Source organism: Neoarius graeffei, chromosome 10 (genome assembly GCF_027579695.1).
Source record: "Neoarius graeffei isolate fNeoGra1 chromosome 10, fNeoGra1.pri, whole genome shotgun sequence".
Lineage (NCBI taxonomy): Eukaryota > Metazoa > Chordata > Actinopteri > Siluriformes > Ariidae > Neoarius > Neoarius graeffei.
The window spans coordinates 64,665,739-64,692,234 of record NC_083578.1 but is presented as its reverse complement, the minus strand read 5'-3'; the positions used below and the strand labels follow the sequence as shown (position 1 = coordinate 64,692,234).

At 41.5% G+C, this 26,496-nt stretch overlaps 1 protein-coding gene across 4 annotated transcripts in view; it reads left to right on the top strand.

Moving 5' to 3' along the window:
* The window catches only part of elavl4 (ELAV like neuron-specific RNA binding protein 4), a 90,631-nt gene extending 64,985 nt beyond the window's left edge, over positions 1-25,646 (top strand). For 2 of the 4 annotated variants that reach the window (XM_060930856.1, XM_060930859.1), the window contains 5 exons: positions 1,500-1,603; positions 4,972-5,125; positions 16,628-16,853; positions 22,300-22,338; positions 25,240-25,646. In XM_060930856.1, the coding sequence (XP_060786839.1) occupies positions 1,500-1,603; positions 4,972-5,125; positions 16,628-16,853; positions 22,300-22,338; positions 25,240-25,567 (851 nt within the window). In that variant the 3' untranslated portion in view covers positions 25,568-25,646. Of the gene's footprint in view, positions 1-1,499; positions 1,604-4,971; positions 5,126-8,171; positions 8,181-16,627; positions 16,854-22,299; positions 22,339-25,239 lie in introns of all 4 variants that reach the window. The other 2 variants (XM_060930857.1, XM_060930860.1) reach the window with 2 other exon arrangements.
* The last annotated feature ends 850 nt before the right edge of the window (positions 25,647-26,496 follow it).

The window sequence follows — 26,496 nt, the reverse complement described above, 5'->3', positions numbered from 1 at the left end:
ACTGGAGTGTGGAACAGGAGATATGGGGGGGGGGGGGGGGGGGGGGGGTGTATTCTTTTTCTTTTAAATACTTGATAACAAAGTGATAAATCTGACTTGATGCGCTCCACCATTTTGTTTTTCTCTACTCACGGTATATGAGCTAATTGTCTCCTAGTAGTAGAGTAGCCAATCAGAGTGCACGATTGCTCATATCCAGTGAATGTGGATCGAATAATATATATATATATATATATATATATATAGAGAGAGAGAGAGAGAGAGAGAGGATATTACATGGTGGTATGAAGTTTATCTTCGAGTCGTGAATGTATATCTCACGAGTGAGCGAGGCAATTTCTTTTTTTTTTGCAAATTCGATAAATAAAAACTTTATACAAAATGTCCAGCAAAATCATTTTCGCTTGGAATGTAAACAAACTTGTAAAAATGACAGTAGCAATTTCTCCATGTCCCAGATGTAGCTCGTATGAAAAATACGAGTGGCGTATTTCCCAGGAAAACACTCGTGTCCATATAATAGTATATACTAATACTACTACTGTTACTAATATTACTACTCCTTTTACTACTTCTACTACGACTACTTTTCCTATTTCTGCTACTAATATTATTACTCCTACTACTACTAATCATTTCCAACATTTCAGAGAAAAATGTGTCCTCTAGTGCTCCATAGCGTAGGCAGTGTTATTGTATTTGGGTGAGATGGATTGTTTCATTGAAGAATTTCAGGGAGGGATTTTTACATCACATATGGTTATTTGTCTGAAAGTGTGTATGTAAATCATCAGTGATATTCACGTGCCTGGCAATTACATACACACCCCTGGCAGCTCTGACAAATGAGTGAATATTAAGCTTACGTTTGCCTGTATGAGCTGCCTACTCACATTTGATGAACACAAATTTTATTGTACATACAGCAATTCCAAATGTAACGCACAAGAAAGTATAGGATTTAGGAATTTTGTCTGTGCAATCGCGATAAATGAAGATGTCCGCTTTTTGAAAAGGGCTGGATGTCGTGTCGAAAACAAGACAAGAGCATTTGGCTCCAATTTCCCTTGCTGATTTTCAGCATTTGGGGCAATATTGCTGTCTGGCATTTACGATTCACTTTGTGTATGCGCTGTGGACTTGGGCATGTCTGTTTCAATAAATGCGGATGAGCATTGCACTCCTCATCAGAGCTGTCCTGCACTTGTGTGGCAAAATGTTTCAAGAAAGCCAGAGGAGGAAGACAAACGCTGCTAGCAATGCAGCTGCTGGTACTGCAGGGAATCTGTTATGCTGGTGGCAGCTTAGCTGTCCAAGCAGCAGACAGTGGGGAGAGAATGATTTTGATTGAACATTCAAGTTGAGACACTGTCAGAGGTTTCCAGTGGAAAACGTATTTTTAACGCCCACACACAGTTGTGGGCGTCATACATGCTAATGCTGTAGAGTGATAACATATTCTCTCTCTCTCTCTCTCTCTCTCTCTCTCTCTCACGCAGGACAGAGTCTTGGATATGGTTTTGTCAACTACATTGACCCAAAGGATGCAGAGAAAGCCATCAACACATTAAATGGACTCAGACTTCAAACCAAAACTATCAAGGTATGGTTGAATACCAGCCATACTATTAGAAGGCAAATGTGTGTGTATGGTAAGGGGTGTGTGTGAACACGTCGCTGATTTTGTTATGAGATCGTATGACAGTAATGGAACAATATCTCATTTGGGTGGCAGTACGTACGCTCCTGCTTTCCTCCCCAATTAGTCATCAGCCATTTCTCCCAACTGCACGAGTCAATTCACTGAATGTTTCCTGTCACCATTTCTGCCAGTGGAGCTGCATTGATTAGCACATGTGGTGTGTATTGACTCGTGCTGGGCTGCGGTGCTGCAACACAAAAGCAAGAGGAGGGGAAATCCGCCTCATTAAGATGCAGAAGGAAATAGGAGAGCGACTGCAGGGAGAAAAGGGAAAATAGTGTAATTGATATGCAAATGCATCTCCAAATGTCAAATCATGGAGTCACACGAAAAAGGAAAAATAGAATGTATAATGAAAAGATGCTAAAACGCTCAGTAGTCACCCCAGTGTGTTTTTGTTATACTGTAAACCCAGTTAGAGAGGTGAGGAAGACTGAGAATGTGCTCTCTGGTGGCAATATGTCATTGGTACATCATATTTGAAATATAGCTAAAAAAAAAATGTAATTCTGTGGATTTTGCAAATAGCAAATGATTTTTAACTGCGAATGTTCGCCTCTGCTCCTTTTTAGTCTGAGTCATGGTGTAATCGGGTTGTTTGTGTGATCATCTGGCATATAATCCCCGGCCTCAGTTACATCTTTGCTAATCTAATCAGATTGGATTTCCTGTGCTTAGGCTGACATGAAAATACAGCATCCATTCGTTTGGGCTGTGCTGCCTGGGAGGAAAAAAGAGACAGACAGAGAAAGGGAGGAATGGAGATCGAGAGAAAAAACCCCACAAAAACTGTTGTTGAAACTGGGATAAACACAAACACGGGTGGTTTCCAGAGGGCCAGGAGCAGGTGGCTTAGTGTCTGTGTGTGTGTGGGTTTGTGGTGACTTGACTGTAGTGCTGGTTTCAGCCTCAGTTTGGAGCCCGTCAGAGATGAAATGAGTCACCGTGTGTGTGTTTGCTCATCGTCACAGCTTCTCACTGCACACATGCTCATCTCTCACTGTTTGGGCAGCAGGAGTGCGCGCACACACACACACACACGCACACACATTCCCAGCAGCACAGTACCAACACTTTAACATATGTCACTGGGTCTGTGCTCCACACCATAGACCAGTCCTGTGGCGGTGAAACGGATGTGAGGCTGAAGCTTTTGAGCCCAGAGGCGTTTTGTTGTCGCATTTCATGCAAGGTGCTCTAATGACCCCCAGTGATCCAAGTTTCTTGCTTTTCCTATGATGCATTTTCACACAAAGACACTTCTCCCATGCACCCACCATGCATGATATTTTCTCTCTCTCTCTCTCTCTCTCTCTCTCTCTCTCTCTCTCTCACTCCCTCATATATTCCCATTCTCTCTCGCTCACATATACAAAAGACAACACAACCAAGCCAAGGCAGTCCACACTGTGATTCTCCCAGTGGGACACCCTCTAATCCCAACCTTCTTGAGAGTACTCTAATACTTTTACCTTTCTACCTCTCTTTTCCTCAGAGTTTCTCCATCCATCCATCCATCCATCACAGCATGCAGCACTGGTGATGCTGATTCCGTCTCCTCTCTTTGATCAGGTTTTAGTCTCACTCTCCTGTCTTTCGCTGTGTGAAATCTTTCCTTTAGACTAATGCCAGACAACTCAATAGGGGCTTTTTCTTCCACTAATGCAGCAAGAGGGCATGAAAAGAATGAAATCCTCTCTTGCAATTCAACAAATAAGAATGTTTGAAGGTCATCATCCTCTTGAAACACACACTGTGAGCCATAGGTCTCTCCAGCCTCTAAGGTTGTCTAACAAAGAATGGAGGTGAACAGATAGAGACAGAAAAGAGAAATATATCATATTCCATTTAATGTACATTTCAGTCATGACTTTTTATAGGTTTCTTTTATAAGTCACACCTAAATCAGGCTGAGAGACTCTAAGCTAATGCAGATTGACAGGAAGGACAACAATCAGAACATGGTGCTGTCTAACAGGGACAGAAATAGAAATGTGTGAGAGAGAAATGGAGGAAAAGAGAGAGTGAAGGAGACAGTGCGAGTCTCACCCCTGATCTCCCCTTTCACACTCTGAGGTAGTACACACGAAATGCAAACACACAGACACCCTCCTGCCTTCGTGACGCTTTCCTGTTTCACAGCCAAACTCCAGATCTGCCTTCCTGTTGAGGTGTGAGAGGAAAAATAATACGAAGGGTGCAAAGAGCAGAGCTTCATGCAAAGAAGCAGACACGCACACACTCATCACTCTTACACATATCATTCAGACACACAAACACATACTTCTTTCTAAGTAGCGCACACACACACACTCTTCGCATGCAGACAGGGTGTTGATAGATCCGGCATCTGGAGCTGCTTGACATGGAAAGAAAAGAAGAGAGGGTGAAAAAAGGAAGTGTAAAAAAAATCAAATAAATGAGAAACAGAGCAGAAGGCAGGGCAGGGATGCTGCCAGGGCTCTGTGCCTTTTGCCTTCGCACTTTAACTGGATTTCAGGAGATTACTCCTGAATGGATCATGTCTTCAGCTTGCTATATTTATGACTGTAACAGCATTGGATGGCTCTGGAACCCAAATGTCAGCAGTGATGGAAACATGGAAGGCAGTGCCTGCTCCTGCTCCTAATGGCAGGGGAAAGTCACGAGAGGACAGATATAACCATCACTGATCTGCTCTAATGAGACACTCAGAGAAAGGGAAAGCCATGCCTTAATTTGATTTATCTCAACATGTGTGTGTGTGTGTGTGTGTGTGTGTGTGTGTGTGTGTGTGTGTGTGTGTGTGTGTGTGTGTTTTACCTCAATGTGTGAATATTGTATGAGTGATATTCAGTAACTCGAAGAGAAAGTTTGTCAGAGTGACATGGAGAATGAAGCAGTGTGTATGTGTGAGAGGAGCTGTCCAAGGTGCTACTGACTTTGACAAGTTGAGGAGGGTGAGAGCATATTGTGCGAGGGTATGTGCGAAAGAGAGGGTGTGTGTGTGTGTGTGTGTGTGTGTGTGTGTGTGTGTGTGTGTGTGTGTGTGTGTGTGAGATGAGACAGTGCAATGGTTTGGCTCTCACTTCGAGCAGAGACAGAAGGTTCCAGAGTGATATTTGTCAGTTCAGTATGGAGGACTGCAAAATATGCAAACCTACAAATAGCATTCACACCTCACTGTGATATGGGGGAACCCCAGAGCATACACAAAATGTTTTCAAGAAATTCTCTACCATCCTCAGACCCGCCAACCTGACTGTGTGTGTGTGTGTGTTCTCTCTCAGGTGTCATATGCACGGCCCAGCTCAGCCTCTATCCGTGATGCTAACCTGTACGTGAGTGGCCTGCCTAAGACCATGACCCAGAAAGAGCTGGAGCAACTTTTCTCCCAGTATGGACGAATCATCACTTCACGTATCCTCGTTGACCAGGTCACAGGTATCCATGGGGCAACTTCTCAGTCATCACACACACTGACAATCACAATCAGCCAAAAATCAATCACTCACTCACAAAAATTTGGCCATATAGATTTATAGTCTTTCATTATCTCATATACAGAATGTAGGCTTATTTTTGTACATGATGAGGCATGCTTTGTGGTCAAACATGCACACAATTCCACGTGCAAACAACTTTTTTTTTGTTTGTTTGTTTTTTGTGTTTGTGTGTGTAAAGAGGAATCCTTTGTCACAGCTTGCATTGCATAACTGTTAGCTTGGTTTCATAGGATCTCCTCCCCTGCGGCAAGTACCACTAGTCTGCCCAATATGCACTGATGGAACAGAATGCCAATTTAAACACACATGCCACTGCCAAGACCCAACACATAAGCCACCATGTGTTTGCGTTTTGAGCACAAAACATATCTCATGACTTATGGATATATGATTTCTACATTATTGAGTCAGTACAAAAACATTTTAAAATAACAAACATTAGTTTCCCAGCACAAAATTAAATGTTGCAGAAAAATGTTTGTATGTCAGTAAAGAAAGCAGCATATTATGTAAAAGACCACTTTTCAAACAAAAAAAAGCAATACAATGAAGGCTACTGGGTTTTGCTGAAAAATAAAGAAGCAAGTGCGACAGTCCAAGTTTCCAGATGAACTGTGGCTGGTTCTACAAGATACTTAATAAAACTTACAGCTCATTTCCGTATAAAACTGCACAAACTGTACCCGAGACTGCTATTATTTTTAAAACAAAGGGTCATCACACCAGATATTGACTTTGTTTCATTTGTTACTGTTTACTGCTCTTTATAGTTTTTTTCATGTAGAAACATTTACCGTAATGATTTTGAACTCATCTTGGCTCTACAGTATTTCTTTTCATGTGTCTAAGAGATTTACACAGTACTGTGTTTGCTAATGGACTTTTTTTATGCATACTGTTCATATGCCTGCATATTTCTGATATCATTACTTGCAATGCAATCCCATCAGCCACAGAATATTACATGATCTTATTCCATTTTCTCTGCTAAGGAACAGTGTGTGCTTATATTCACCAAGGCGCACATAAACACACAGTATTAGCACTCAGATCGTCAGATATTCATTGCCAATCTACATATACCCACTACACACACACAAACACATTATATGCTGTTCCACACTCTCCTGAACCTCATTTTCATACATCCTCCTCACACACAGATACCCCTCTGACGCACTCCACCCCTGCAAGGCCATGAGAAGACTCCTCCAGGGTGATGGGGCCGTAGGATGAATCCTAATGACTAATTACATCTGAGTTGCCAGTGATTATGAAACTAGGGATTTTTTTTCTCCAGCTATAGAGCTAAGAGGTGCCATGTGGCCCCTGTTCCCACTGAATAAAAACAAACCAAGCATGGTTTACTGCTCTAACGCTAAGCATTAAACATCATCCAGGGTGTGCTTTTTTTGGGGGGGGGGTTAATCCAGGAGCTATTGACCCAAGTAAACAAAATAGCAGAGAAATTCAAGTTTTCATGTAATTTCATGTACAGTAGTAGAGCTGCTTCTAGCTTAGTTTAAATTGCTAGAAGCCTCAGCAAGACTTCAGAAATATTCCACCCACATAATACCATTTATATAATGCTATAATTAATTATCAATCCATACCAAGGTCGAGATCAGTTTCGTTTCAGTGCAGCAAATTTATGTAATGCACTAGTACTTCTGTATTCAGACTTTTTTCATGTAATTATGCTGAACACTGTTCCTAGAACACAACTGTTAGTGCAGTTACCCTAGCAGTATGTTCACTGTAAATACAGACAGTTCTAACCCTTGATAGCATGGGCCATAGCTTTCAGTGTGTGATGTGGTCAAACAGTAGATTAATAGACACAACACACCAATGCTAGTAGTTTAAACCCAAGAAGGGTATTTTAGTGAGACTGAAGAAGGGGTGGTGGAGTGAAAGAAAGGTTTAGGCATCCTGGGTACAGTGGTCCTCTGAGAGTTTTGTTGTGGCTTCTCTGTATGAGATGGTGTTTCACCATCATGCAGAAGACCATTAGGTTTGGCTGGAACCCACTGTTTACACCACTCTCACACAGCTGGCAGTAGTAAAGCAGGGAAACAACACCAAAGGGTTGGAGAAGAAGGCTTTTGGTAATTCAAACCCTTTTTGTCTTTGCGGACTCCACTTTGGAGTAGTGGACTAGTGGTTGGATGGCAAGACAACAACTTGCATGGATCACGAATCCGAACAACATCTGAAGCACTATTGATTCAAGCTGCTCCAGCCTCAGGCACACATGGACATCATTTTGTTTTGGCTGCAGGTGCTGTCCTTGGTGCTGAATTGCCAGTGCTTCAGGGGAGGCGATCTCATTGGTGTTCAAGTGTAATGAGCTGATTTGCATATTACTGCGCAAAAGAGCCTTACAGTGGTGCTTGAAAGTTTGTGAACCCTTTAGAATTTTCTATATTTCTGCATAAATATGACCTAAAACATCATCAGATTTTCACACAAGTCCTAAAAGTAGATAAAGAGAACCCAGTTAAACAAACGAGACAAAAATATTATACTTGGTCATTTATTTATTGAGGAAAATGATCCAATATTACATATCTGTGAGCGGCAAAAGTATGTGAACCTCTAGGATTAGCAGTTCATTTGAAGGTGAAATTCGAGTCAGGTGTTTTCAATCAATGGGATGACAATCAGGTGTGAGTGGGCACCCTGTTTTATTTAAAGAACAGGGATCTATCAAAGTCTGATCTTCACAACACATGTTTGTGGAAGTGTATCATGGCACGAACAAAGGAGATTTCTGAGGACCTCAGAAAAAGCGTTGTTGATGCTCATCAGGCTGGAAAAGGTTACAAAACCATCTCTAAAGAGTTTGGACTCCACCAATCCACAGTCAGAAAGTTGTGTACAAATGGAGGAAATTCAAGACCATTGTTATCCTCCCCAGGAGTGGTCGACCAACAAAGATCACTTCAAGAGCAAGGCGTGTAATAGTCGGCGAGGTCACAAAGGACCCCAGGGTAACTTCTAAGCAACTGAAGGCCTCTCTCACATTGGCTAATGTTAATGTTCATGAGTCCACCATCAGGAGAACACTGAACAACAATGGTTTGCATGGCAGGGTTGCAAGGAGAAAGCCACTGCTCCTCAAAAGAACATTGCTGCTCATCTGCAGTTTGCTAAAGATCACGTGGACAAGCCAGAAGGCTATTGGAAAAATGTCTTGTGGACGGATGAGACCAAAATAGAACTTTTTGGTTTAACCCTTTGGTGACTGACCCCTTGAAAATCGTTCCTCCAGGAACGATGACGTTTCAGTTGTCAAGACAACGGAAAAACTAAAATACAAGAGCATTTTGTTTTGTGCACAAGAGCATTGTGACGTATCTTTCTGTTTTGTATTTTAGTTTTTCCGTTGTCTTGACAACTGAAACGTCATCGTTCCTGGAGGAACGATTTTCAAGGGGTCAGTCACCAAAGGGTTAAATGAGAAGTGTTATGTTTGGAGAAAGGAAGACACTGCATTCCAGCATAAGAACCCCATCCCATCTGTGAAACATGGTGGTGGTAGTACCATGGTTTGGGCCTGTTTTGCTGCATCTGGGCCAGGACGGCTTGCTATCATTGATGGAACAATGAATTCTGAATTATACCAGCGAATTCTAAAGGAAAATGTCACAACATCTGTCCATGAACTGAATCTCAAGAGAAGGTGGGTCATGCAGCAAGACAACCACCCTAAGCACACAAGTTGTTCTACCAAAGAATGGTTAAAGAAGAATAAAGTTAATGTTTTGGAATGGCCAAGTCAAAGTCCTGACCTTAATCCAATCGAAATGTTATGGAAGGACCTGAAGCGAGCAGTTCATGTGAAGAAACCCACCAACATCCCAGAGTTGAAGCTGTTCTGTACGGAGGAATGGGCTAAAATTCCTCCAAGCCGGTGTGCAGGACTGATCAACAGTTACTGGAAACGTTTAGTTGCAGTTATTGCTGCACAAGGGAGTCACACCAGATACTGAAAGCAAAGGTTCACATACTTTTGCCACTCACAGATATGTAATATTGGATCATTTTCCTTAATAAATAAATGACCAAGTATAATATTCTTGTCTCATTTGTTTAACTGGGTTCTCTTTATCGACTTTTAGGACTTGTGTGAAAATCTGATGATGTTTTAGGTCATATTTATGCCGAAATATAGAAAATTCTAAAGGGTTCACAAACTTTCAAGCACCACTGTAGACACATTTGCTTAATAAGTGTCAAGAAAACCGACAGAGCAAGACAAGCCATCTTATAAAGATTAGAGACGTGCTAAGGGAAGTATGGGTTGAAGTAGAGTACATATACAGAGTACTAACTAGCACTAATTAAAGAGAGATGAAAAAAATTCACAAACATACAAAGTATCATAGTAGGCACAGTAACCAAGTATGGTGTTGAAACATGGGATTGTGTTAGAACCCCTTTGGCTCCTGAAATTCAAACCCATGTTGAAGATGGCCCCCTTGGCAGCTAGTAGCACTCCACAGGCCCATCACCCTCCCGTTCCACATGTAAAATAACCAACTAGCTTGGCACCTGATATAATAAAAGAGCTCAGAAGATGTAGGAATGCTGTTGAGTTATGAGGAGGTATGTTACAAGCTCAAAAGAATTGCCAAGAAGCCCAGATAAGACAAAATAGCAGGTGTAGACCATAAGATACTGGGGTTTCAGCAGCAGAAGATCTGCTGCCGACATTAATAGCACTCAACAGAAATGACTTGATGATGTATTTCTTTCAAATGCACAACTGCATATGCTAAAGGTTCACCTAATTATAATACAAACAGGAATATACTAGAATATTGAAGAAGAAGAAGAAGAAGAAGAAGAAGTCTTTATTTGGTCATATGTACACTCAAGCACAGCGAAATTCCTCCTCTGCATTTAACCCATCTGAAGCAATGAACACACATACATACCCAGAGCAGTGGGCAGCTATGCTACAGTGCCCATGGAGCAGTTAGGGGTTAGGTGCCTTACTCAAGGGCACTTCAGCCATGATACAAAGAGAGGGGAAAGTCCCCTCATATTTTTAGGAATCGAACCGGTGACCCTTTGGGCCCAATGCTGCTACTCTAACCTTCAGGCCATGGCTGCACCATGGCTGAGTATTGAAAGGGTCATAAGTGTAAACCACTGAGTGAAGGAGTTTTTGCTTAATTGTCTCAGCACAATTAGCGATTCCACTTATTGTGGGTTCTGGGTTGTGGAATAAGCACAACAGTTTTATTTTTATATATATATAGTGCCTTGAAAAAATATTCATACCCCTTGAACTTTTTCACATTTTTCCACCTTACAACCATGAACTTAAAAGTTTTTTATTGAGATTTTATGTGATAGACCAACACAGAGTAGCACATAATTGTGAAGTGAAACGAAAATGATAAATGGTCTTCAAAATTTTTAACAAATAAAAATCTGAAAAATGTGGTGTGCATTAGTATTCAGCCCCCCTGCGTCAATACTTTGTAGCGCCACCTTTTGCTGCAATTACAGCTGCAAATCTTTTGTGGTATGTCTCTACCAGCTTTGCACATCTAGACACTGAAATTTTTGCCCATTCTTCTTTGCAAAATAGCTCAAGCTCAGCCAGATTGGATGGAGAGCGTCTGTGAACAGTAATTTTCAAGTCTTACCACAGATGCTCAATGGGATTTAGGTCTGGACTTTGACTGGGCCATTCTCACACATGAATATTCTTTGATCTAAACCATTCCATTGTAGCTCTGGCTGTATGTTTAGGGTCACTGTCTTGCTGGAAGGTGAATCTCCTTCCCAGTCTCAAGTCTTTTGCAGCCTCCAACAGGTTTTCTTCCAGGATTGCCCTGTATTTAGCTCCATCCATCTTCCCATCAACTCTGACCAGCTTCCCTGTCCCTGCTGAAGAAAAGCATCCCCATAGCATGATGCTGCCACCACCATGTTTCACAGTGGGGATGGTGTGTGCAGGGTGGTGAGCAGTGTTAGTTTTCTGCCACACATAGCGCTTTGCATTTAGGCCAAAAAGTTCAACTTTGGTCTCATCTGACCAAAGCACCTTCTTCCCCATGTTTGCTGTGTCCCCTACATGGCTTCTGGCAAACTGCAAACGGGACTTCTTATGCCTGTCTTTCAACAATGGCTTTCTTCTTGCCACTCTTCCAAAAAGGCCAGATTTGTGGAGTGTATGACATAGTTGTCCTGTGCACAGATTCTCCCACCTGAGCTGTGGATTTCTGCAGCTCCTCCAGAGTGATCATGGGCCTCTTGGCTGCTTCTCTGACCAGTGCTCTCCTTGCTCGCTCTGTCAGTGTAGGTGGACGGCCATGTCTTGGTAGGTTTGCAGTTGTGCCATACAGTTTCCATTTTTGAATGATGGATTGAACAGTGCTTCTTGAGATGTTCAGAGCTTGGGATATTTTTTTATAACCTAACCCTGCTTTAAACTTCTCCAGAACTTTATCCCTGATCTGTCTGGTGAGTTCTTTGATCTTCATGATGCTGTTTGTTCTTCAGTGTTCTCTAACAAACCACTGAGGCCTTCACAGAACAAGTGTATTTATGCTGAGAGTAAATTACACACAGTAGGACTCTATTAACTAATTAGATGACTTCTGAAGGCAATTGATTGCACTGGATTGTATTTAGAGGTATCAGAGTACAGGGGGCTGAATACTAATGCGCACCACATTTTTCAGATTTTTATTTGTTTAAAATGTTGAAGACCATTTATCATTTTCGTTTCACTTCACAATTATGTGCTACTCTGTGTTGGTCTATCACATAAAAACTAAAGTTCGTGGTTGTAAGGTGGAAAAATGTGAAAAAGTTCAAGGGGTATGAATACTTTTGCAAGGCACTGTGTATATATATATATATATATATATATATTTTTTTTTTTACTTGTGTGGCTTGATATGTCCTCACCTGCTGCTATCCACTGTGCTGCTGCAAACAGGAAATTTCCCCACTGTGGGATAATAAAGGTCTTCTTAGCTAGAAGGTGACTAGGATTCACGACTGTACTCCTTTATATAAAGGTGAATAGGTCAATATGCACTTTAACTAGAGATTGCGAATAGTGATATTTAATAGATATGTAATGAAGTTCCATATGCTCTGTATGGTTTACCTTCATTTTTCCATACAATTGAAAATCTATAGGAAGGTGTAGGCCAGCAGCAAGTCAGTAGCGCAGGCCCATGGTCAACCTGAGCTGCATTCTGTTTGTAAAAAACTCAGCAGGGTCCTGATATTCTGTATTCTCTATGACTGTAGGATTTTCAACTACAGCTCTTTCTACTAAGAAGGTTCTGCTGTACCATTTCTTCATGTTACGAGTAGATAGCAGGGTCCTTGTATTAATAGCCAGTCAAGCCTTAGTGGATAATTTTCTTTTCTTGAGGTTCTCTCATAAATGAGACCAAGAGTCATAACAAGGGGACTGGTCATTTGGTCACGTGACTGGCCGCCGTGTCCAGTAGGTTGATTTTTGATTGCGTGGAGGGAACATGGAACTGTGGGGATGTGCATTCTGGCAAGTGATGAAGTTTCCCATATCCAAAAACAGTCCGTTGAGGGCGAAATGAAAGATTGAAAATAAATTAATTAAAGTAGCACAGAGACAATAAGGGAGTATTGTTCAACTATCAAACAAAGGACAGGAAGCTTGTTTATTTCAGAATTTGCCACAGTACATATAGGCATCCCTCTCAGCTTCTGTTTCACTTCCATTGACAGTCTAGTCTGCCAAAATTGCATGAGTTCTGCGTTTGATGATTTTTCAAGAAGTGCTCAGGTCAAGGTTGGCAACAATTACATGGTCTAATCATGTTATCAAAACCTGTGGGTGTGGTACTGAACTGGCATTCTGTTTAATTGTTTTAATCTTAAGGGAACAGCAGTGGCTCAGGCCACTCTGGAGCCACATTAAGATAACATGTGTAGTGTGATGTGTGCATGCCTTTGATCAGTGGTTAAATATTCAGAGCGGCTCTTTGCGCAGAGCAATCAATATGTGTCTTTCATCAATGAGCGCCAATCTTATTGATCCAGAGTGCTGCCTCTTACAAGCTGCCGTTCTACAGGATAGCTATAGGAAGCATTCTGTTAAAAACAGTTTATCCTTTTCCCTCTTCATCATTCTTTATTGTCTCTGTAAAAGAAAGAATCATTAATCTACTGTAGTACTGCAGTGCAAATGAGACTTCCAACTGGGACGTTTAGATACAAATAATCAGAAAGACATTAACAACCAAGGAAAAAACACAGCTTGAATGTGTATGTGATGAGTAAATCCTATTAAATTAAAAACCTCAACAATAAAGTCAATAGACAGGGACACAACACACACACACACACACACACACACACACACACACACGCACACACAGGCATATATCAAGTACACAAGGGCAACAGACCAAGTGTAGCTCTTTGCGTCAGAATTTTTCCTTCCTGACTTTCAAGTGTCATCTTTAGCAGCAGTAGCTGACATTCTCTAAAACGAGGCAGTTTTCTGCTCTTCATCCTGATTAGGCTCATGCCACAGCATGCTTCTCACCCTCATACCATTTAACATACTACCGTAATAAATGCTCCATACTCTTGGCACAGCCACTTAAAAGTGGGTGCATGAGATAAAATGGCAATGTGCTTAAGTTCAGAAAGAAGAGCGAAAGCTTTCATTAAGAGCCAAACCTTCAGATCTTCTCTTTGTTCCCAGAGGAACATACTTTCCCTTTTGCTATCTCTTTCCTCCTTTCTCACTCTCTGTGAACTGTGGGCGTGCAGTGGAAAGTGCTTTGTCAGGCCGCAGCCTGTGTGTGAGTGCATGTGTGTGTGTCTGGGTTATTATTAAACCAGCCATTCTCTTGCAATGCATGTGCTGTGCCAAGATAAGTACAGGTAAAAAGTTATGTAAGGCACAGGCTGAATACCGAGAGAATAGTGCAGGTAAAGGACTCATTGCAGCCGTAACTCTGTTTGGTTGATGATAAGTGTTAAAAGAAGCTGAAAGTACCCACGTGTCCCCAGTTTAAGGCCAGTCACTGCCTTTGTTTAGGGTTTTTTTTTTTTTTATAATAGCTCCACTTTAGTGAGCTTATTATGAGACTGTGAGAAACATAAAGAGTCCCAGAAAAGTAAAGCGCAGTGAATATAAAGGTGCTCAATTTGCATTTTTGTCTAATTAGCACCTTAATGCTGCTGTGCTTTATTACTGAGTAAAAGCCTTTTAATTCACCTTCTAATTTTAGCTTTTATGAAGGACAGATACTTTCCTACAGTCATGATGGTTAGTGTCTTTCATAGAATGCGAGAACTGGGCATCATGATATTGCTACTGTTAGTTTTAATGACCCACCTGCTGACTCTTAAAAAGCCAGACTTGTCTGGCAGTTACAGGCAAGAATTATTTGGAAAAAAAAAAAAAGGAAAATATAATCCTGGATAAATAGAAATCGTTGAGAGACTCAGGAAGAAGTTTGAAGCTTGATTTGCATACAATCTTCTTTCATTCACTCATTCGCAGGCACTCGTGTCCACAAAAATCCATCCATCCATTATCCATAACTGCTTATCCTGTACAGGGTCATGGGCAAGCTGGAGCCTATCCCAGCTGAGTGTGGGCAAGAGGCAGGGTACAACCTGGACAAGTCGCCAGGTCATCGCAGGGCTGACGCATAGAGACACACAACCATGCACACTCACGTTCACACCTACGGTCAATTTAGAGTCACCAATTAGCCTAACCTGCATGTCTTTGGACTGTGGGGGAAACCGGAGCACCCGGAGGAAACCCACGCGGACACGGAGAACATGCAAACTCCGCACAGAAAGGCCCCTGTCGGCCACTGGGCTCGAACCCAGAACCTTCTTGTTGTGAGGTGACAGTGCTAACCACTACACCACTGTGCCGCCCGTCCACAAAAATGTATATGTCAAAACATATCATCACATAAAACACGATCGAAATAATTCTCCATTAATCTTCAGTTAAAGTGAAAAAGAATTCGTTTAGACTGTGGTTGTTTCTAGTCTTCTAATCTAAGGTACAGTCCTCGTCTTCTTTGTTTCATTTCTGAATCTGTAATTTGTCATACTTCTCTGAAAGAGATATAATCTTGTTGTACTATCTAAGAAATCTAGATTGACCCCAGTTTCACCCAGTAGAAAGCAGGGAGTCTAGCAATGCATTCAAAATGGTGCAGAATAATGTATGTGCTTGCTTTATTTCTGTCTTTCCTTCTGTCAGGCTAATTAAACAGAACAGGTTGTGGGAAGGCTGGGAGACAGAAAGGAAAAGCTGTCAGGGATGATGTTGGCAAAAAGCAAAACAGTTCTGAAGAGAGAGAGAGAGAGAGAGAGAGAGAGCATGTGTATGTGTATGTGCATGTGTGTGTAATGCAGAGGCAGGCTGAATGAAAGCTTGTTGCGTTGAAGAGACTGCGTACAAATGTTTGCTTCCAGAGCTGCATATATCAAAAGCGTCTGATTTGAATACTAAGACGGAGTAACAATAAGACAGCACTAACAGTATGTTTCAGCAAGAAAACCCCAAACACAAACCGTCAATACAAAAAGCAAGAATGTAGTGTGAAGTGACAATCTCACAACATGTGGGTATGTGTGTTTGTGTTCAGACATGCCAGATTGTGAACACATGCACACATTTCTCTTCCACACACACATCCAAGCACACACATGCATTATGCAAATGATCGTGTAGACAAGTCATCTCCATGCTCACCTCCTTGAAGCAGTAGGAAGTGTCTCATTAAAAAGCAGCCCAACAAAAGGCCTCCCAGCCAGACTCTTTTAAATGTTACTTTCAGGTGGCGGTCAAAAAACATTGCCTAGGAAACCACAGAAATGTCAGTGCACGCAGCATGTCATACGGTAGCATGTGGCCGTCAGCTTGTGCAAGCCTCGCAGCTTGAGACAGACTGGGAGACGATACCCTCACATAATACTGGGAACAATCACCATCCCCCACCTCTACACACACACACACACACCATTTCCACAAACACCATTTCCACATCAGCAGGCAGGAACACACCAATACAATATCTTCATTCTCTCATGAAAAAAGGAGAACAAATTACACTTCTGCCTGACAGCTACAGAACACAGGGAGGCCAATGAAATCTAGCTGTTCCCTCACGACTCGCTTGCATAATGCGATGCCAGCAATAGCAGCTGTCACATATGGATCGCACATCACTGTCATGCAACATTTCCGACATCAAGTTACGGAGACCGGTTTCTTTAACTCACTATAAATGCATCTAATACATGGAGTGAGGAAGTCCATGTGAGATTCTCTAAAGATATTTAGAACTGTAGTATATGTACCAATGTAATGCTTGAAGGAAAAGACGGTGGAGATAAACATAGCCTGTGTCTTGTTTGTGCTATTTTGGCCCCTCAGGTGGTTCGCGTGGCGTAGGCTTCATTCGATTTGATAAGAGAATAGAGGCTGAGGAGGCCATCAAGGGCCTGAATGGACAGAAGCCCTCCGGAGCAGCTGAGCCCATCACGGTGAAATTTGCCAACAACCCGAGCCAAAAGACAAGCCAGGCCCTGCTCTCGCAGCTCTACCAGTCCCCAAACCGCCGTTATCCTGGGCCCCTGCACCACCAAGCCCAGAGGTTCAGGTAAAGCCAGCCAGTCAGGCTGCAGACCAGCAACTTCTTCACTAAAGCTATCAGTCTGCTATCATTCTACTGCATGCTGTCTCTAGAGTCTTATTAAGCCAGTGAATAATATACAACAACACTAAACTGGTGGTTGCTCTGTTACTATTACGACAAAATGAGATTGGAAACCAGTTACACTGTTGCTTAAGTATATGATGGGAAAAAATACACATGTTCCAATCTGAATTGCATAAATAATAATAATAAACAACTGTAATTGATTAGGTTAATCCTAACCCAAATGTCATGGTTTTATTTTTGTCTTCAAAACAGAATCTTATGTAAAGAAAAGACACAAATTAATGTGTAATTTTCCCATTCCACAAAACGTTTGTTCATCAATCCATTACAGCCACTGATTTTATTTCAAGCTTGACATGTGCTCAAGACCCATTCCGTTTGGACAAGAAAAGAGATTGAAGATGAAAAAGTAATGAAGAGCTTGTAATAAAAGACAGTGGTCCTTCAGAATGTCTCCATGAAGATTGTGTTTCTCACACCATGCTCTCTCTCTTTGTCTCTCTCTCTCTCTCTCTCTCTCTCTCTCTCTCCCCCCCATTTCACCAGTCCCCATTAACAACTGTCTACAGCTGGCTAAATTATGCACTTTCGATTATTATCAATATTATAAACCATGTTGGAATTAGTGGTGAAGTGTTAACATCTCACTCACAAACAAAAAACTCGCTCATTTAATGAAATAGCATTTATTTATTTATGTATTTGTACGATACGCGCCTGTTGGTTCGTCATTTAAGGACTCAGGATCACATGTTAGCTCAAATGCGTAATGCTTGCCAATTACCACTGTACAGTAACGCTAGTGACAGTAATCAGTAATTAATCCCTCTTACATTGCAAACAATGATGACTGAATAGATATGAAAACGATGTCTTACATTTGCATTAATTACATAGCCACACAAAGGTGCCATTGTGTCGTCTTTGTTTGGAGACACACCGTGAAACTAGGCTCAGATAGACTTGCAAATGTCTCATACACAGAAACCTGCTCTTGTACCCCCAATTAACTTATTTTCCCATGTAAATAAGTGCAACCTGCCTAGCTAATCATGCTGGGTTGAAAAAGCCAACGTCTCGTGATTATGATTTATTAGAATTGAAAATGCCAATACAGTTCGATGTTGCATTGGTAGAAGCAATTTCTTATTCTTCTATGTATTACTATTAGTAGTAGTATTATTAGCAGTAGTAGTAGTATGCATGCTCAGCTTTCAAGCTTATAATCACCAAACACATCTCCCACGTTTACTCCGTCAGGTTGCTTGTGTTTTTGCATTGGTATCTCTCATAGTTCTGAATTTCATTAAACAGTTTCCCCTGTTTCTTTAGAAATACACAGTACAACTAGAATGTTCAGAAAAGTGTAACGGCCTCCACATATTACAGCTCTGCATCATTTCACGCCTCTCTATCAGTACTCGTACACGTCTAGTTTCACCGCTTTTCTGTTCTTCCATTTATCTGGTGTTACCATGATAACCCTGCATGTTTTATACCTCTTTACTCCTGTTGACTTCTATAGATTTTCCAAACCCCTCCAGTTATTTCACTGTTTGCCACTATACTTCCATATACTGCTTCATAGCATGTCAGTTAGCGCTCATTAAAAGCCTCCCTCTTTCTCCCTCTTTATGTAACTTCTGATTTACAACAGATGTCACGCCTACTTTCAAGATATCACCACCCAACTGCCCGTACAGCCCAGTCCCCTCTCCTCTTTTTGTCATTCTGTCATCCCCTCTTCCTCCCACTCATTTCCATTTCAAGTAAATGCCATCACATTTGTTACGCTACTTATGACTATGTAATCTTTGATATTTGAACCACACTCGAAAATAACTTTTTTTTGTGCCATTTTAGCTTCATCCTTTCTTCTCAGTGACTTCCTTACATTATCCCAAATGACCATGCGTTGCTTTTTATCATTTCACCTATGCAAAGTTCACTCCTCATGCGCTGACTAGTTAGCGAGACTTCTAAAACTGTAAAACAACTTTCCATAAACTTGACTTTTTCAAGCCAGCTTGACGTTTGAAACTGATTCGCTGGTCTCTTATTGGTAGACCACTCGGAAGGCTTGCGTCTAGGATAATCATTTATCTGTTTTTGCGAACTTGCGATAGCAGGAAGAGCGATGTGGCTATTTACACATAGTTGAGGTGAAGTGTTTTTTCCAGTGTCAACAAAAAAGTCTAATCTTTTTAAACTCAGACCTGATCAGATACATAACTGACAGGCAGTTATCTGAGCAGAATCACAATGGGATATAATTTTATTTAAATGCAACACTTGGCTGCACCTGCTGTACATACGGTATCTCATTGTGGTCATTATCCAGATATCAGATCCATGTTAACAGAAAAAAAGCAAACATGGAAAAAAAAATGTGGAATAGTAAACGTAAAAGTAATCAGTGAAGACGCAGTAAAGTAGATTAATTGTTTGATTTATGGGGAAATCTGTCAATCCAGGCAAAACTGATAAAATAGGATACTGTTACAAATATAACACATTTTCACTGATTGTGGCACAAGTGGATCATCAGCCTTAAAGTGCCATTCCACCATTGGATGTATTCTTTGGCATAAAATACAATATATTTTATGACAACATGACTAGACAGAGAAATCTTTTAGCTTCAAAATGATATATCAAACATAATTTTTTGACAACGACAAGTATATTAATTTTGCGACCAAAGTCACCTACCCTTTTAATTTCCGCGCGGTAGTGAAACGTGAAGTCATCGGCAGGTTCCCCTTCTTGTGGACCACGTGTCGGTCTATTTTTAGACCAGGAAACCCCCAAAGTGAGAGAGTCATTTCTCCTCGTATATGGGGGCCAAAAAAATTGCGAAAAATTTTGAGTTAATCTTTCAGTTAGCTAGATTTATTGGTATTAGCTAGATTTATTGGTATTATTTTTATCGCGTTCTATCCGCCATTGCTGATAATATGTGCCACGTCACACGTCACGTGGTACACAAGGGCTACGTTCACACTGCAGGCTGAAGTGACCCAAATCCGATCTTTTCGCCCATATGTGACCTGTATCCGATCTTTTATTGACAATATGAACGACACAGATCCGATTTTTTCAAATCCGACCCAGGCCGTTTGGATATGTGGTCCTAATTCCGATTCCTATCCGATCTTTTCATATGCGACTTCAGTCTGAACCGCCAGGTCGCATTCATCCGACTTACACGTCATCAACAAGCCACAAACGTCACTATTCTGCGCTGAAGTAGGCGGCGGGTCTCTCAAAAAAAAGTTACAACAACATGGCGCATAATCACGGGCGCAGATAGAGGGGGGGGACTCGTCCCACCCAGATTTAAATTCACCTCGCTCGGTCCCCCCCACTTATAGGGAGGAAAAAACGTCTATGCTGTCTTTCTTTGCATAAGGCAAACCTCACGGAAAAATCAAAAGACTAATTACCATTCGGTTTATTGAGGTGCACGGCAGTGTATACATAGTTGCAACAACTCACATAAAACAAAACAAAGACTGATATTCGGTTGGTTGAGCTGCGCAGACTGCACAGGTTGCGAGCTCGAGCTTGGTTGCTATAGTAACCCACAACAAGTTTGACAGGCATATCGGGGTTGGGGTTGGTTTGCTGGCAGCTTTGTCCCCCCCAGTTTTTTGTCCCCCCCAGTTCAAAAAACGTATCTGTGCCCCTGCGCATGACATCAATGCGAGGGACGCTTCGGGCTGTGAAGGTTCTGAATCTTCTCAATGGAAGGACGCAGAGGTTAGGGAGCTGATTTCCATTTGGGGGGATTGCAGCTATTCAAGCTAGATTGGATGGGTCATACCGCAACCGGGCGGTTTTACTTCCGTAAACACTGGCCATGCTCACTGCGTGTGACGTCGTCGTATCCTGCAATGCGCATGCGGAACACTTTTAGGTCGCTTTTTGTTCATACTGAGGATCACATACAAGTCGCATATATTTGTTAATGTGAACGACCTCACAAAAAAATCGGATTTCACAAAAAAATCGGAATTGAGCATTAAGCCTTGCAGTGTGAACGTAGCGAAGAAGGGGAACCTGCCGATGACATCAAGCGCGGAAATTAAAAGGGTAGGTGACTTTGGTCGCAAAATTGATATACTTATCGTTGTCAAAAAATTATGTTTGATATATCATTTTGAAGCTAAAAGATTTCTCTATCTAGTGATACCATTTATATATGTTGTCAAAATATATTGTATTTTATGCCAAAGAATACATCCAATGGTGGAATGGCACTTTAAGGTGCTGATTTTGAAATTGTGTGCATGTAGATCATTTGAGAACAGAGGCACGTTTACACTGATGACACTAAAGAGATTTATATGGTTACACCGCATGTGCGAGTGCATACGTAATGAAAAGTTTGAATTGTGGGAAAGTATTAATTAGTCCTGTTGGCCATCTTGAAGAGGCTTAATAGAGACATAAGACAGGGGCAGGACTCATGAGGGATAGAGGTCGAAAAGTGGCCAAACAGACAGGCACCCAAAATGAGAGTGACTGATCAGGATGAGAGTCTAATGCATGAGCCCAGCAGGTCACCAGGGCTAATGAACAGATGAGAGAGAGAGAGAAACGAGACCACCTTGATTTAATATCCTATTATGTCCTGCCTCAAACTTCATTCAAATGTCATATTAAATTACTGAACTTTCCCCTTGCACTGAAAGGTGTAAACCTCTGGAGACAATGTCATTCATACGGCCATTATATCATCTCTACATGAGCCTGGACATGTCGTGAATTTATTCTTTGATAGTTAATTTGATGTTAATAAATTTCCTTTGTGTCATAGTGCTTCAAATCCATTTTCAGTCATCTGTCACAAATGCGAAACCATTACAATGACAGACCTCAGCATAGCCAATAATACACTGGTCACTCAATTGTCGTTACATTGGTGGATTTCAACAACAAAAATGTGATAAATTTCATATATCAACTTTAGAGTTCAGCTTAGATCAATAAAAGTGAGATATGATTAGACTTTGGTTGTTTTATCATTAGCAGAATCTCATAGGTAAACGGAAATTTGATCATACCGAGCAATGATACGTTAAAGCAAGACATTTTAGACAGTTATTAATGCTCGGGTCATAACACCAGACCCTTAGGCTATATTAGCTGTATCTCTGAGAATTTCAGGCTTCAGGTGGGCCTTCCACCTTAGAGTTAGTGCCTGATTCTTGGCTAGCATAGTGGTTGTCTCTACAACATACCTGATGGGGCTGAACAGTGTAATGGGCCATTGCTGGATGGGCATCTTCTTCAGCGAGTCAGGGCTTTAGCATTAGTTCCACTGGGTGAGTAGACCATCTGCCTTGCATTAACATCAGAACCCTCCTTCTCTTCACAGGCTGGACAATTTGCTTAATATGGCCTATGGCGTTAAGAGGTAATTAAACTTCACCGAATGCCAGATGTCCATGTTGAAAAAAATGATTTCTTTTTCATTTGATTCTTCATTTTCTAAAGTCACTTGCATCTGATTCAGTTCAAGGTTTTTTCCCTGTCTCTTAAGTTTGATTTTAACTTGATTCTGCTTGATTTCAAACCACCAACCACTCTAGTGTTTACAAATATCCAAATTACCTTTCATAATTTTAGTGAAGAGTATGCATTGTTTGGTTCTGATGACTGCAGAATTTTGAGTTTTTGGTATTTTCTGTGTTTTACTATGTGTAACTTGTATTAAGCTGTGGTTGCTACAGGATTCAGGGTCTCAAGCCCAAACTCCGCTGAGCTTAGTAGTTTTTATAGTCACAGCAATGCAAATTACCACTACTGCAAACTCCCGTAAGCCCCGTTTCAGTAAGATAGACAGCTCTAAATCTATCAGATGGCTTAAAGGTGTAACTAAATCTGTTTGCTGGTTCCTCTTATTTTTCCAGCAGTTTTACAGTTCTGGCATCTGTAAAGTTTTCTGCAAGCTATAAAGCTGCTTTGGAAGTAAAACAAATGACAAAAAATGCTAAAGGGAGCAATGTTGGTCAGTGAGTCTCATTAAACGTTTCCTGCCATTCTGATACAAACACTTACCCCGGCACCTTTAACGTTCTGTCCTATTTTTGGATGGAGAGGGTGAGAGTGAGGCGGAGGGGGGGGGGTGAGAGTTCTCCTGGATCCCTGCAGGAAACAAGTGTTTCACTGCAGCTAGCACAACCTCTGATCACCTGGGTTTTGCTCATGTACAGTTTTGCGCCTTTTGTGCTTATGATTTATTAAATATTTCAGCATTTCCTCAACAAAATGAATGTGTTGTGATGGAGGATATTGCCCATAAAGTGACTGCAATGTAAAATTCTGGGGCTTTTTTTGTTTTGTTTTTTGTGTGCGCGCGTGTGTGTGTGTGTGTGTTAGTAGCAAATGTCTTTGTTAAACATCACGGATAAAAGACCAAGATTTGCTCACCATAAAGTACTCTCGCTTACTTTATAAAATCAGCAATGGCTGCCTTTTTAAAATACAGAACACAAATTACAGCAGTGAGAGGTTCACTTGTTTCTACCCTTAATGCCTTTGTAGCTAATTTGTTCAGCATATTCACACACTTGTGGAGGGAAAGAAAAAAAATGCAATAATTACAAAAGCTCCAAGGTGAATCAAAGAAACCCATACAATAAAATGATATATGCAAGAAGGCAGAGAGTATTTGAAGTGACAGCCCAGCTTTCAAAACAGAGAGACAAAGCATACAGATTATTTATTCTGAATGTGATTAGCTGTCAAAGTGGTGGAGACAGCTGTGCAGAAATCACACGATCCCGTTTTCTTCTTGAGGGAATGCAGGGCTGAAGGAGATACTTTGCTTTGAATGGAGTGCATGGCAGGAGGTAATTAACAAAAAAATTCCAAGCTTATGGAATTAAGTAGCAGCAGGTGAAGGTGGACAGGACGGGAGGGTCAGTCGCTCGTTGCTATGCAACTCCTCAGCCAACAGGTCGATGTGGTAGATAGAACAGAGCGTGCTTGGTCATGCTGGAGCAGAAAGGAGCCTCCTCCACACTCATGTTAAGCTGGGCTGGCCCTCACACGCTTGTTCTGAAGATGACTGGCATCCAAATTACCATACAGCCTGTTTTTTTGTCCTCCCCACCTTTTCTTCTCTGAGATGAGTAATGGCGCTGGATTCATTATTTACACAGAAACACGCCAGAATTGAAGTTATGAGATGGTTGCTTGTCAGGGAACTTAAGCAAGCTGAAGCGCTATTATATGCCTTGTTTGCATAATGAAACATGGCCAGCGCGACACAAAAGAGAGAAGAAGCAGGCATATCGACTTTGCTGGGGCACAGCGACTAAAGCACAGATGAAATATCTGAGTAATTCTTGGCAAAACAAGAAGCAGGGAATTGGCTGGCCCTGCAGTCTGCACAACGTTATCGATCACAGTCATACATTGCGGAGCTGCCGTGGGTGTGGGTGGAATACACTCTGTTCCCAACACCAGGCACCTAGAAAGCATTGCTTGCATTTTCCACCCGCTGACTATTGCTTTCGATCTCCCACCCCCGACATGCGCACACGCACACGTAACCTTCCACTCGCTATCCACAAAGGTTTCAGCAGAGCCATCTGATCTGCAAAGCGGAAATCTCAATTAAAACACCCCCAATAATGCCTATAGTCATTCCTGGAGAGGTGGCATACGAAATGAACCTTTTATCCAATTTACCTTTTATTTAAAGTGGAAATTTCTTTTAAGCGGAAAGGCAATTAAGTGAAGTCAACTGAGCATTCAAATCTCTGTATCAAGAGAAAGAAAAGGGGCAGAAAAGGAAAGATTACAAGAGGAATGAGAACAGATTTACTCAGTTGCATTCCAAATCTCCAGTGAATTTGGGAGGTATTAATGTGATGAGTTCCTGCAATTTGGGCTCTCCAAAAGCGCCACTCAGGAAGGCAGTGAAAGAAAGGAGCTTATATCTGTATGAATGGTATTTTTTATACAGCCCTCCCACAGACTTTTCAGACTACCGTACATGCAAAAGCGCCTTCCTTTCAGTATGAAACGGATATTGAATTTCTAAATTGTCTTAAATCAGGAGCAATAGATTCAAAGATGCTAACATAACAGAGGGGCAGCTTGTAGAGTTAATGTGGTGATCTAATGTGCCAGTGATGCGCAGCCTTGTGTGTTAAACCTGGTGCAAAATGTCAAGGTCACTCAGCCAGCTCTTCCCAATCTTGCTTGCTTCCACAATGCAAAAACAAAAACAATGATTTTTCTAATGCAAAGCTCTCACTCCTATTCTCTCTCTTTCTCTCTCTCTCTCTCTCTCTCTCTTTTTCAGGTTCTCTCCCATCACCATAGATAGCATGACCAGTCTAGTAGGGATGAACATTCCCGGGCACACCGGCACTGGCTGGTGCATCTTCGTCTATAACCTGTCTCCAGACTCAGACGAAAGTGTGCTTTGGCAGCTCTTTGGGCCGTTCGGTGCCGTCAACAATGTCAAGGTGATCCGAGACTTCAACACCAACAAGTGCAAAGGGTTCGGCTTCGTCACCATGACGAACTACGACGAGGCGGCTATGGCTATCGCAAGTCTGAACGGGTACCGGCTTGGCGACCGCGTGCTGCAGGTCTCCTTCAAGACCAACAAGACCCACAAGTCCTGAACTCCCTCCCCACTGTCGTGTAGCCCCTTCAAACACACCACTACTAACACCCACCTCAGCCCACACAGCAAGACAGGAACACAACCAATCCACCAAGTAAACAGGACTGGATATGGCTTATAATATAACTTTGGACCTATAAGCCAATGTTGCCTAAGTATTACGAAATTGAAAATGGAAAATATTAATGATTTGGAAGACCTGTAAAATGGTACAGGCATTCTGTTGTATATCCTTTCAGTTCTAGTGGTTGTTCCTTTGTTTTCTCCTCTCTGTAAACAGTAGCAAAACCAGACCGCCCTTATTTCAACAAAGAGAATGCCTTTCTTCTGATTGTACTCTCTTGATTCAGGTTTTCCTTTTGTTCTCTTTTAAATCCGGATCCACTGTCGTTAGTATAACACCTCCCTGGGAAGAGAATGGGAGGGGGCTCTTTTTAACAAATCGGTGATCATTCATTCATTTGTTTTGGTGTATATTATTAAATCCCCCAAGTAAATTAACAGGGATGACACCATCCCTTTTCTCTAAGGGAAAAGAAATTTCTAACATTGTTTTGTTTTGTACTGCAAACAGAACACGTCTTTCCTCATGAGGGATCGGGAGATAGGGAGAGGGAAGGGATGGGTTTGCACTCCTGTTGACAAAACAACACACACACACACTGTTGCCAAAGAGAAGATCTCTTTGCTTGAAAATGTGTTTAGAAAAAAAAATTTAAAAAATAAAGAGAAAGAAGATCTATTTTTATAAATAATGATTAAAATAATAATTATTGAAGAATTTTTACAAGAATCTGGATTTGAAAAAAAGAGAAAAATATTTTGACTGGCTAATTAGGGTTTGGGGGAGGGGTCAGGTGCCACCTTGTCTTGTTCGTTCTGCCGTGGTACTTTTTAGGATCAAAGGTTGTTTGTTTTTCGGGGAGA